The 12,938-nt window shown below is 46.5% G+C and overlaps 2 protein-coding genes across 2 annotated transcripts; one reads left to right on the forward strand and one right to left on the reverse strand.

Moving 5' to 3' along the window:
* Nucleotides 1–3,159: 3,159 nt before the first annotated feature.
* Nucleotides 3,160–7,171, forward strand: LOC125529202 (immune-associated nucleotide-binding protein 9-like). The gene is made up of 4 exons (XM_048693612.1): nt 3,160–3,429; nt 3,546–3,710; nt 3,787–3,855; nt 6,851–7,171. The coding sequence occupies exons 1-4, from the start codon at nt 3,166–3,168 to the stop codon at nt 7,025–7,027; spliced, it is 675 nt and encodes a 224-aa protein (XP_048549569.1). The 5' UTR covers nt 3,160–3,165; the 3' UTR covers nt 7,028–7,171.
* Nucleotides 7,172–7,297: 126 nt separating this feature from the next.
* LOC125529201 (protein NRT1/ PTR FAMILY 4.3-like) lies at nt 7,298–11,276 on the reverse strand. Its single transcript, XM_048693611.1, has 5 exons — nt 10,962–11,276; nt 10,627–10,844; nt 9,528–9,962; nt 8,472–8,587; nt 7,298–8,380 (listed from the first exon to the last, which is right to left on the reverse strand). The coding sequence occupies exons 1-5, from the start codon at nt 11,065–11,067 to the stop codon at nt 7,513–7,515; spliced, it is 1,743 nt and encodes a 580-aa protein (XP_048549568.1). The 5' UTR covers nt 11,068–11,276; the 3' UTR covers nt 7,298–7,512.
* Between the last annotated feature and the right edge of the window lie 1,662 nt (nt 11,277–12,938).

Consider the following 12,938-nt stretch of genomic DNA (forward strand, 5'->3'; position numbering starts at 1 on the left):
TGGCGGCTAGGTTGGGGGCGTTCGGGTCGCCCGCGGGGGAGCGACGCGGGGCCAAGAGTTCTTGGAGCTACGGGAGTACCCATAGGTGAAACACAAATTCGGGCGGAACACGAAGCGGCAGCTCAAAAGAAAAGCAGAGACTCCCGATGCATTTGGGTTTTCGCTGGCGCCGCTTCAGTTTATTCTTCAACTTCCGGGGCAGTGAACTCTCTCTCTCTCTCTCTCCTATTTATGCCCTCCACTCATCCATTGCTTGCGCCGTCTCAAGTCTTACCCAAGGAGCAAGGGTTTGGTGAGGTTTCCGCCTGCTGCCGTAAGTGATTCTCTTGTTCGTCCCCTCTTTTTCTTCGCTATATGACTTGGTTGTACATTTTTCTTTGCTTCCGCACACGCATTTCCATCTCGTTCCTATCCTACGAGTTGAGATTTTGGTTGGTGATGATGGGTGGAGGCCTTTTACTTGCAGATCCGCGGCCATTCCTCGATTTCGTCAATGGGCGGCGGGGGCAGTGACGGCGACGGCTACAGCGACTGGGCGGTGCTGCCCTGCCCTCCCCGCCTTGCCGATGTTAGTCTTGCTCTGGTCGGGAAAGTTGGTTCCGGCAAGAGCGCAACCGCAAATTGCATACTTGGAGACGACGCATTTGAATCGAAGGACTCTTATAGAGCTGTCACTGAAACTTGTCAGAAGAGAAGCAGGGAGTTCCACGATGGCTGTGCGACCCGTACCGTGAATGTCATAGACACTCCGGGTAAGCACTCTCAGTCAATCTGAGCACAAGACGCCCATAGTTACCGTGGAAATCCATATGTTTTCATTAATCAATTCCTGAAAGGACTGATGTATGATCTGAAAAATGGTTGCAAACACTGATGTTTGATCGGTTGACCTGTAGCGATTTGCAGCTACAATCCTTTTGTGATCATGCAGTGGAACATTTCCTGAGTTTGTTGAATGTAGATATGCTGTGGAGCATTTCCTATGGTAGTTAAACAAAAAAAACGTTATTAGTAGTAGTTAGTGCTGAAGAGCTAGTAAGCAGAAATTTTGTAGAAGAAGTCTCAAATTAAGGGGCAAGAGTCCAGTAGCTGTACCACAAACATCACAGGTATAGGTTTGCATATACCAAGCAATTTCCTCTATCAAGTTAAAATGATTAGGAGTACCAGGTGCTGTGTCTTACTTGTAAAGGGAGAAGTATATTTTTTGTCCCTAAACTCTTTCGAAAGTATAAAAATAGTCCCTGAATTCAAAACCGGCAAACTTTAGTCCCTCAACTTTTCAAACCAGATTAGTTTAGTCCCTCATACCGCTCGTGGTTTCCATCTGATGTGGACATGGTTTTGACCAAAAACTTGACACGTCACCTAGTTTGACCGCCACGTCACAGTTCATGTCATTTTTTTCAAAACACAGTGTCGGGCAGCGTCGTCCATGATGGTCATGCGGCGGAGATAAAGCGCTCGAGCGGCCAGAGGAGCTTGGCGACCCAGGGCGTGGCGTTGGCAGACGAGTGATTTGGCCTCCCTGTTGCACGGGCCGTCGAGCAGCAGCCTGCGCCCGACGCGACGCCGCTGACCTTCTGGACAGGAAACCTGAGCAGGAGGAGGAGCTCGAGGTGGCAAGCTCGGACAAGCCCTTTGCGGGCACCTCCGCTGACGGCATTGGCCATGCATCCGATCGTATGCAGCGGCGTGTAAGATGCAGTCCAGGGAGCAACACATCGTGTGCGTATGTATTCTGGGCGAGATCGGATCAGCATGTTCATTGTGTACTCCCTCCGTTCCAAAATAGATGACCCACACTTTGTACTAACTAGTACTAGTACAAAGTGTGGGTCATCTATTTTGGAACGGAGGGAGTACCTGCGTGTTTTGCCGGCGGCTAGAATCAATCCAGCAGCTTCTTTGCACTTCGTGTTCTGTCAGGAAACATCGACTAGCCGCCGCACGCATGGAAAGCGGGCCAAGCACCTCTATCTCGCGCACATGTCGAGCGCAGCTCGCGCTCCTTCCTGGAGCACGCCTGCCTCACAGGAGACCCATGGCCGCGCCCTGGTGCACCGGCTCATTGCAGGAGCTCGCGTGGTGCCCCTCCATCCATCCTAGCTACGGCCATATCAAGCCCAACCACAACATGAATTGAAGAACGGTAAGTCCGTAAGTGCAGACCTTGTTTTTATGAGGATCCCGCGCGAGCGGGCAGACTTGAGCCACCAGCGGTGGCAGCGACAGGAGTAAAAGAGCAGCTTTGGGAGCTTCACGCAGTTGACCCTGCCTTCAGCACTCTAGCAGACTAAGGGCATCCTACACAGGCCATCGTTCATCAGCCTCACCATGGACCGCCCATGGACCGCCCGGGCCGACGCGCACTGAGCCGCACCACGCTGGCTGCAGGCGCCCCCCGGGTGCACCCCCGGCCGGGCGCCGTCGACACGCACTGCCGCTCGCTGAGCATTATACCGAGCACCTTTCGTGCACGTGTCCGAGTCAAAAACCACACCGCGTCAGCAGAAAATCACCCTAAGCAAGATGCGGGATTAAACTTATCCGGTTTTGAAAGTTGAGGGACTAAACTTATCCGGTTTTGAAAGTTGGAGGACTAAGTTTTGCTGGTTTCGGAGTCGAGAGACTATTGCTATACTTTTGAAAGAGTTGAAGGTCGAAAAATATACTTATCCCACTTGTAAAATGTGAATATGCTTTTTCCTAGTGGACTTAACAGCACTGATACAACAATGATCCTTTTCTGTCATTACTGTTACTGTATGTGTTCATTTCTTTCATGACCTTTGTCCCGTGTGGACTCGGCAACGGCGACGCTATGCGTCGTTTTCCCTCTTGGGACGTTGTCGTGGAGTTTAGATGTGCTAGGTCGTAGCGTGGAGTGTGTTTAGTTCTCCCGGTGTTCTTTGTTGGTAGCGTAGTCGCGTGCGTATTGTGTGTGTCGTTTATCACAGGATCGGCTCTGTAAGAGGGTTACCTCACCACCTTGTATCGTTCGGCCGTGTACTTCTTCCGATGTTGCTTTATATATAAAATGGGGCGAAAGCCTGTTTCGAGAAGAGAGTTCCTTGCTTGTTTTGTTCTTCCATGTTTGCAAAATCTGCATGCACTGGCAATTCATTGAACTATCATGTTCTTTTCTGAATAGGCCTATTCGACATGGATAGTACAGCTGAAGATGTTCAGAAAGAGATAGCCAAGTGCATGGACATGGCCAAAGATGGCTTCGATGCTATGCTTATGGTCTTTTCAGCTCAGTCTCGGTTTTCTTGTGAAGATGAGAAGGCAATTGAGTCAATCAAACTGCTCTTTGGCAATGAAGTCCTTGATCACATGATATTAGTTTTCACACATGGAGATGTAGTAGGGGGCGAAAGCCGTTGGAAGAAAAAGTTAACTGACAGTGCCCCAGCATATCTCCAGGTTAATTTCATGTCTGTCGATCACTCGCAAAGAGCTTTAATTTTGACTGCATTTCATGATATCCTTGAGTCCAATCTGTTTGCATGTCGCTTACACTTGAATGCTCGTTTTTACAGGACATGGTGGACCTATTTGCAGACAGAGTTGTTCTCTTTGACAATAACACCAGTGATATGCAGCAGCGCGAGTATCAGCTCAAAAAATTGTTCCGTGCGGTGGATTTTGTCATATCAAGAAATCATGGCAGACCGTTCTGCAACCAGATGTTCACTCAGATTAAGGTAATTCAATGTTGAGTAGTATTATCTTTGACTGATTTTTCAGTTTTCACATCAGTGTTTTTTGTTCTCGTTGCAGGAAATGCATCCAGTATCCATATCAAATAAAGAGATATATGATGACTACCTTAAACAGATAAGCAAGATGGTAAGGGTTTTCTAATATATAATTTGAGTTCACCATGTAAATGTGATAATGTTTCCTGTTGAAGTTTTGCAGAATACTGTATTTGTTCCATGGCAGTGATTATATCTACACACACACACATACACACACACACACACACACACACACACACACACACATATGCTAGTAATTTGCATGTGCTTTGCACGTCAGATTATTATGTAATAGAAAACACTAAACCATTAGAATTACAACTAAAGCACCAATGTTATGATAAATTCATGATGTAATTTTTAAAAGGGGTTTCTACTTTTTAGTGGGAACTCATGGAAGCTTTTTGATTCTTCACATCAGATCACAAAAATGCAACAATGCATTAGGCAAAGCCTTTATTTTTTTAAAACAAAAATGTCATGAATACCTTTTTGGGCATTTGTACAGTTCTTTCCCGGATTTCATAATTAACCTAGCAATTATATATTCCTTAATTAATACATCAACCATGAAATTTATACATGAGTTTGTAAAAATAATAATATATTTGCAAAAATAATATAATCCATTGTGTTCTTCCATGTACTTAAATTCACACATGAGTTGTTACATTATTATTGTCAATTAGTTGTTATTTCTATAAAAAAGTGTTCATAAATAATGTTAGATGAAAATTAACCTTCACAACCCCAACCGTCGTCTTTATTATAAGTAAAACTGTTTTTTAACGCCAAAGCTCTCCCTTGCAACAGCATTACTTTATTGTACTCCCTTCCGTTCTTTTTAGTTCGCATATAAGATTTATCTGAAGTCAAACCTCGTAAACTTTGACCAAGTTTATAGAAAAAAATACAAACATTTAGAATGTGAAATCAACAACATTAGATGCGTCATGACTTTACTTTTCATATCGTATAAATTTAGCATTATAAATGTTAATATTTTTTCATATAAATATGTTTAAGCTTTATGAAGTTTGACTTCAGATAATCCTTATATATAGAGTAAAAAGGACCGGAGGGAGTACTTCATTTTAATTGGCTATGTCGGGGGAGTACATCTCTCTGAACCTATCCCCCAACTAAAAAATTAAAAAATATTCCCACTGCTTCTTCTGCACCGGTATGTGTGCATCTCTCTTTCGCTGTGCACTGTGCACTGTTCAGGCCGTCACCATCATGTGTGCACTGTGCAGGCAGCCACTATAGCCTAGCCTATGCACCACACATGCGTCGAGTGAAATGTCCAGAACCTGTCCACCACACATGCACACGGGGAATGGTAGCTGTCCGATTTGACCGATCTACGGCCAGGAATGCAGGGATTCGCGGTTGTACAGTAGCATTCGTTAGGGTTTCGCCCATTTAACACCGTCCGATGCTGTAAATCAATGGCATGCAAGTCATGTAGGATATTCTGGGGACAGTTTTGGGTGTACCTATCATAGGTCACACTGCTACACTATATAGGACTAGTATGCGTGCACGCGCAATGCGCGTCTTTACGTTGCTAAGTGATTTCGGTAAAAATAAGTCATAAAAATGCCTGGAGAAATGATTCAAGACAAATGACCATTGTGCATGTATGGAAGCATAAAGAAAATAATAGGAATTAGCATAAGAAAGCTTGTCACGTTCTTACGACAGTAACTATCACATGAATATGTAATTTGCAAAAAAATTAGGGTACCAATTGCGGAAAATATATAAATGAACCAGGGTATATATGAACTCACCTTGGAAACACATTTCTAAATCCTCAAAAAAAATTAAAAAAGCTGCACGCGCACATCTCCATGTTCTATCTCTGCACAGAAACTTTCACGGAAAAACATTTTTTTTGCATATGCAAAAAAGACAAAACAACGTGTCGTAAAATGTTACTTAGAAGCACTGAAATTTGTCTTTTATGCGGAGGTAAAATAAAAAGACATTTTTTCGTAAAACTTTGTATCGCGCATATATATTGCGAAGATGTATGCGTGAAATTTTATTTGGTATTTTTTCACATTTTAACGCACGTTCAAAATCCATTTTTTAAAAACAGGTTCATATGTATGTACGTACCTAGGTTCAGGTAGTGCCTCCTCTACCTATGGCTATGTTTTACTGTAACTTTCCACCCAGAATTGCACGTGAGACGGGTTCATATGTGCGCTATGCACTGTTTTGTTTTGTTTACCTTTTAATTTTTTATTCTTATTCTTCACCTCCTGTCAGACTTTTTTTTAAGTTACCTCCTGTCAGACTTAGTGGTACAGATCTCACTTGTGTCTGCAACCACACGTGCCACGTAGCTCTGCGGGCATCTGTAGTAAAACAATTTGCACTGCTCCAGGCGATTCGACTATGGCATGGGGTGACTTTGTTAGCTCCAAAGAACTGACATGCAGTGGGGTCGCTACTCCGTGCTAACACATACTCCTAGATGCTTCTAGAGTGACGCAGACAACACTGATGCTACTGTAGCGGCGAATCCCTGCATTATAAGCCGTCGGATGGAGCCCAATGAACGGCCAGGAATGCATTTTGATGCAAGAAATCAAACTTTCAAAACTGGTACACTATATAGTATAGATATAATATATATATATATATATATATATATTTGCGTCTCTATAAATTGTAAAATGAATCTATTTATATAAAGCTCATATGTTTTGATGCAGTATGAATGAAAGTCATCAAACAATTGGACATGAAGTTGTGTATCCTAGGGATTTCAAGAAACCATATTTGGCCATAGACAATAAAAAAACTGATGAAAATACGCTCTTTTTTGAACTAGAGTGAGGAAAAAAAGAAAAGACCAATTGGACTCTCACTGTTTTCTGATGTAATTGATGTCATGTCCGGCCGATTTGTAGCTTAATAGTATGTCACAGTATTGGATACAAACATCTATGATCACCTACGTTTACTTTTAAATATATTATAATTAACAAAATCAACTGAGAAGTATACTTTTCTTATTGTTTTAATAATTTAATAGATTAAATACGGTTTGGAACCTGTCTTTATAGGTGGAGGAAAAGTTAAACAGTACAATTGCAAGGCTGGAAACCCAGCTGCACGAAGAGCAGAAAGAAAGGCAAGCCGTAGAGAACAGCTTGAGAGAAGAGATTCATGCACTGAAGGATAGCCTGAAGAAGGCTGAAGAAGAGGCCAACAAATCTAGCAGCAAATGCATCATTCTGTAAGATGGTGTCCTTGGACTGTTGGACAAAATTTGCAGCATGTATGAATTCTGTATGCTTCGCTATCTGGAAACTCCGTAACTGCTAGTAGTACTACTTATCGAGCATCGTGAAAGACCTGAACAAGATTTTGTTTTGAGTTTAGATTGAATTCTGTATGCTTGGCTATGATATGTAGATCTTGCATGCATTATGTGTTCTGAAATTTGGTTGATTCTTGTTTCATGCCAAGTGAGGTTTGTGCTAGTGTGCTATCTGTTGCTTCATTCGCTATGTTGAAATAAGTTTTTACTGAAGACTATGCTTTGTGGTAGTAGAACTAGCATACATATGCTAAAGTACTTTCTTAGCCATGCTAATGTACTTTCTATTCCTTATCAAAGGAAACCTTCTTCTTAACCTAGCACTTCTTTCCCCGTCACTACTTTTCATGCATTTCTACATATATCTATACGCATATACAGGTTCAGTCTCCATGTAGTAGGTGTTCAGCTGATCTCCTTGGCATCACCCTCTGCTGCAATCTGAGCCGAGGCAGCATCAGAGCCATCGGCACCAGAGTTGTACCACCTTGCACATACCAGGTAGCAGAAGAAGTTGAGCACGCTGAGCGCAGCGAGCATCCAGTAGAAGAGGTCCAGCCTGTCCTTGTCGAGGTCGTTGTCGCCGAGCCAGCCGCCGGCGCCGCCGTGCCTCGCCGTGACCCTGTTCACCGTGGTCACCAGCACGGAGCTGAGGTAGAAGCCGAAGGCGTAGGAGCAGTAGGTGAGCGCGGTGAGGAAGGACTGCATGCCGGCGCAGGCCTGCTTGTAGAAGAACTCGATGAGCCCCACGGCGGTGAACATCTCCGACACCCCGAACACGAGGAACTGCGGCACGATCCACAGCACGGACATCCGCCCCCCGGACGCCGACAGGTCGCGGCGCCGGCGCTCGACGGTGGCGGCGGCGACCATGGAGAAGGCCACGGTGCCGAGGCCGACCCCGATGCGCTGCAGCGGGGTGATCCCGGAGCGCGTCCCGGTGAGCCTCTTCATGAACGGGACGAGGAGGAGCTCGTACGCCGGGACGAGCAGGAGGAGCATGGCGTAGGGGATGGCCTGCAGCGACGCCGGCGGGACGCGGAAGGCGCCCCCGAGGACGGTGTCCATGGCGCTGCCCTGCTGCACCGAGAAGGTCTGCAGCTGCGCCAGCACGGTGTTGAACACGATGGTGCAGGCGAAGATGGGCGTCACGGCGAGGAGGGTCTTGGCCTGCTGCACCTCGGACACCGTGCACAGCCGCCATGGGCTCTCCGGCTTCGTGTTGCCCCCCTGCTGCTGCGCCGCGTCCCTGACGCACGCCTTGTCCAAGAACCTGCGTACGTTGTTTCACAGCATGTCAGTCAGGCCGCAGAACGACAACTCAGAGCAATCTGGTCACCAGAACGATGGATGCGGCGCTCCACCTGAATTTGTTGCCGTGGCGGAAGCTGCCGGCGAGGCGTGCCGGCTCGCCAACTCCGGCGTTGCCAGTATTGGTAGGGCAGATTTGCTTCCTCTTGGTGAAGGCGGCGACGAACACCTGCAGAATTTAGCAGTTCGCAGCAACTTCGTCAGTTTTTTTCTTTCTTTTGAAAACAGCAAGTTGCAAATCTGATGTAAATGATATTGCCACGCAATTGTATCTTGGTTAACAAAAAAAAAAGTCCAATTGTACATTTCTGTGTCAAAATGATGTTAACCTCGTTTGACAAAAACAGCATAAAGCACGGCCCAATATTTTATCATTGTTTGCACAGAGAGAGCCTGTCATCTCGAACCAATGCTGAATAATGCAAGTGCGCACATCAGCACACGTGATTCAGCATACATAATCCGCAGTCAGTTCTGTCGTTATCAACAGGACCAAAACCACCGCTGCGCACAGAACTGACATCCTAACAGTCAATAAGTGACAAACCTTTAAGAACTGCACCACAGACACAACTTGCATTGCAGAGAGCACATCGTTTCTGGCTAGGTGTATCTGACTAGATCTGATCGGCAGGCAAAAATGTAAACTACTTGTACCTATCATATGGCCCCAAATTGCACAACTGTTGAATGTGACAAGGTGAGCATAATGCAAGAACAGCTGACTGACTGAATGATGACGAAACTAAGTCTACCTACTATTTCAAGAATAGCTAATCTAACCATAGAGTACTAGAGGGAGGGATATAGTAATGTGATCAGATCATTGGTCTTGGCCAAAATTCTTGCATATGCTGCAGTATCTTGGAAATTTCTGAAAAGGATTTTTTAGCAGAAAGGAGATGTTTGACATACTGTCATACAGCAACCTGCCACTAACCTAACGGTCCAAACTTCGTCCAATTTTTTTGAACGCGCAAAGTTTGTCAGAACACAAGCACTCAGCCAGTTGATTTTTTTTTGTAGGAAAGACCATTAACATGTCCGTCTTTACAATCATTGAGTTATTACTGACTTAATTACTATAGTGAAGTGAAGATTATTGTTACCCTTGCAATAGGAGTGAAGATGCTGCCCTGAGGAGGTTTGTTCCGGTAGAAGGCCGCGCCGGACACCAGGCTGATGAGGCCGGCGGCCATGGCTGCGGCGGGGATGCCGAAGCCGACGTCCATCCCGGAGTGCGTCTGCACCCAGACGAGCGCTGTGAGCGCGACGAGCTCGCCGAGGCAGAAGCTGAAGTAGGCGGAGTTGAAGTAGGTGGAGAGACTCTTGGCATTGTCGGAGCCGGAGAACTGGTCGCCGCCGTGCGCGATCATGTTGGGCTTGAGGCAGCCGCTGCCGAGCGCCACCAGGTAGAGCGCGACGAAGAAGATGCTGGACTTGAAGCCCCTGGCCTGCTCGCAGCTGCCGTCCATGGACGCCATGTTGCACGGCGGCGGCTTCAGCTGCGGAAGGTGTGCTTGCACTGACAGTAGTATGAAGCCCTGAGGACAGATGAAAAGAAAACACCTACCAATAAAAATCCATTGCAAAACAGTACTAGTATTTCCGATTATATTCTTAATGAAAATGGCTCCATGCATCATTCTAATGCAAAGGCCGGGGGCTTTCCTTCTTTAAAAAAAATATTCTTAATGAAAATAGATTTTTTTTATTCGATTCCATATTTCCATTAATGGGGTTTTTTAAGGTAAAAGAAAAAAATGACTGGGATTGTGAGAGTGCCAAGTAAAGTAGGCAAGTAACACTAGCACAACTTTGTTTGGACATGTTGTTTTCAGGCAAGCCCCAACAACAACAACAAACAAATTCCCACTGGCGTGTGTGTGTAGTTGTACTCGCTTTGCTTTCAGAAAACAAAAACTACTCCTAATTACGAGCCATGCTGCGTGCGTTGAATTCAACCTGGTCCCAAAACCGGGTCCATGCATGGTGATTGGAGCCTTTTTTTATCAGGCCCATCCAAGTTCATCTCCCTTTACGTGAAAACAAGTCAATCGGTCGGTCGCAAAGGAAAAACACCCTCACACGTTCCATCTTCCTCATCTTCTTGTCTTGAACTTGAATGAAACACGCGCAGGCCACCCATTGGTGAGCATAGATTGATAGAGAGATTACGCATATGCGGTAGTGAAGCAGGAGTAGTACCGATAGCTCGACGAAGCCGAAGGTGAGCATGGTCCAGAAGCAGCCGAGGTAGGAGTCGGAGAGGAAGCCGCCGAGGAGGGAGAGGAGGAAGATGGTGCCCACGAAGTTGGTCACCACGTTGGCCGCCTCCGACAGCGGGAAGTGCATCTCCCCGAACACGTACGTGATGAGGTTGTTCCCCACCGCCGCGATCGCCATGATCTCGAACGCCTGGATGCCTGCACATCAGCCTCACCAGTCAGCACGCGCGCGCGCGCCATGGATTGGATGGACATTGCTCCATCGCTCCTCCGTATAACAAGCCAACTTGATGTATAAGTAGGAGCACGACGTACCTAGGACGAAGACGGCGGCGCGCATGCCGCCGTGCCGGCCCGGCTCGCAGGGGCGGCCCCGCCAGTCGACGGAGACCTCATGCGCCGCGGAGCTCTCAACGTCCATGCTTTCTAGGGGTCAACCGGGTTAGGTAGGTAGCACCACTCTAGCTGAATGGCGAAGCTCTGCTCTGCTGCTGCTGTGCTGCGTAGGTAAATGCCATGTTGGTGGTCGGGGCATTATTTATAGGCGGCGGAGCACAGCACGGCCATGACTCTGCTCTCTCTTGCGAGTTGTGAATCAACGAATGCCGAAAGGGGCGTTGAGCTAGTGGCCTTCCCTTTCACGTCGGAATTTCGGGGTCGGTATCGCTCCATAGTGGCAGCGCAGTGCAGGTGTGCAGTGCCGCCCGCGATCGTGTGAGTGTGAGGAGCTGCTGCTGAGTTGGGAGGGCCAAAAGGCGCGTGCACACACATGCATCAGATGGCGTATGGATATGGATATGGATTGACTTGCTCTAATTGTTGGGCAGGTCCATGTACGATGTGTGTTCCTTGTTCTGCTTTGCTGGAAATCTCGACCAGCGGTCAGCTTCCAGGTCAACAATTTATTGTTGTTTTTGTGTTGCGGATTGACTGAGGCAGAGACGTTCAGATAGAGGGAAGTTGTTTCCTGACCCAAGTTTTGACTGAGATATACTGCTTTATCTATATTGGTGAGTTATTTTTTGTTTTTTTTCTGGATGACCTATCAGTGAGGAGCTTGTTCGACAGCTAAAACCACAGCCACACGACAGGATAACTACTTGATGGCCCCCTAAATATAGTGGAATTGATGTGTTTACCTGTCCTCGTTTCTGGCGCAGACAGTGACACGGTGCACCCGACACCCGCGCAGGTATTGGTTCTCTCTCGGGAGAGCTGAGGCAGGTACCCTAGCTACGTAGTACACTGTACTCCCAGCACGTACCAGGAATGTCGATGGATGGAGGACCATCTAGATCGTGCAACGGGACACTACATTCGTACATGCGGCAGATCGGATGCCTATTATGAACGATGTGATCAATGATTCGGAACGGAGATATATTTGACAGACTTTGCACGACAAGTTGCATGCTAATACTCCCTCCGTAAACTAATATAAAAGCATTTAGATTATTATTTTAATGATCTAAACACTCTTATATTAGTTTACAGAGGGAGTAATTAGCAAGCCACAATATAGATGGCTTATGTAGGAATACTAGCTCCCCATATGCCAAGATAGACAGATAGATATGCCTCCTGATTCTTGGCGTGCTGTTCAAAAAGACGGCAGCGCCAAATCTGCTGCTGGAAAGCTCCCCTGCTTTTGCGTACCATAGCTAGCAGAGCAGAGATCACAAGGCATAGATTCGACCGTCACATGCCTTGCTCCAGTGACTCCCTTCAAAACACACATACAGGTAAAAAATGATGATCCTAAACTAATACTCCCTCCGTTCGGAATTACTTGTCTCGGATATGGATGTATCTAGAACTAAAATACATCTAGATACATCCATTTCTGCGACAAGTAATTCCAAACGGAGGGAGTACTAGTACAAAGAAGTGAACCGTGTGGTAATGAGTGGTAACTGGCCGGTCTGAAATTGATCCGTACTCGTACGTACTGATACTAATAAACAAACAGTATAGAGAGGTGTGAGTGGGGTGTGGGCACCTAACGCGGGCGCACGACATGAAATATTCAGGCATTATCTCACGGGCGGAACGGAAAACACACACACGCGCGCGCTTCTTGGTACGCGGAACGGACCGGCTGCTATGCGACGGCACCGAAACGGACGATGGACAGGCCAAAAGAGCTCATCGCGGCGATCCGCGGACTTGTCCCCATCCGGCCAAAAAGAAACAGACCAAATCTCCGTCGTCGCCGTGGCTCATGCATGGACGCGCGATGCCGGATAAGAGGGGATCGATCAGCCGCAGACGGAATTCTTTTATCTGATGCTG

Source organism: Triticum urartu, unplaced genomic scaffold (assembly GCF_003073215.2).
Source record: "Triticum urartu cultivar G1812 unplaced genomic scaffold, Tu2.1 TuUngrouped_contig_5424, whole genome shotgun sequence".
NCBI lineage: Eukaryota > Viridiplantae > Streptophyta > Magnoliopsida > Poales > Poaceae > Triticum > Triticum urartu.

Excerpts from the sequence above, each read along its gene's own strand:
- LOC125529201 (XM_048693611.1), bottom strand. The coding sequence starts at position 11,067 with ATGGACGTTGAGAGCTCCGCGGCGCATGAGGTCTCCGTCGACTGGCGG. Across the intron at positions 9,963-10,626 it reads TCGGCTTCGTCGAGCTATCG|GGCTTCATACTACTGTCAGT; the intron begins GTACTACTCCTG and ends ATCTGTCCTCAG. Across the intron at positions 8,381-8,471 it reads CGCCACGGCAACAAATTCAG|GTTCTTGGACAAGGCGTGCG; the intron begins GTGGAGCGCCGC and ends CAACGTACGCAG.
- LOC125529202 (XM_048693612.1), top strand. The coding sequence starts at position 3,166 with ATGGATAGTACAGCTGAAGATGTTCAGAAAGAGATAGCCAAGTGCATG. Across the intron at positions 3,430-3,545 it reads GTGCCCCAGCATATCTCCAG|GACATGGTGGACCTATTTGC; the intron begins GTTAATTTCATG and ends TCGTTTTTACAG. Across the intron at positions 3,856-6,850 it reads TTAAACAGATAAGCAAGATG|GTGGAGGAAAAGTTAAACAG; the intron begins GTAAGGGTTTTC and ends CTGTCTTTATAG.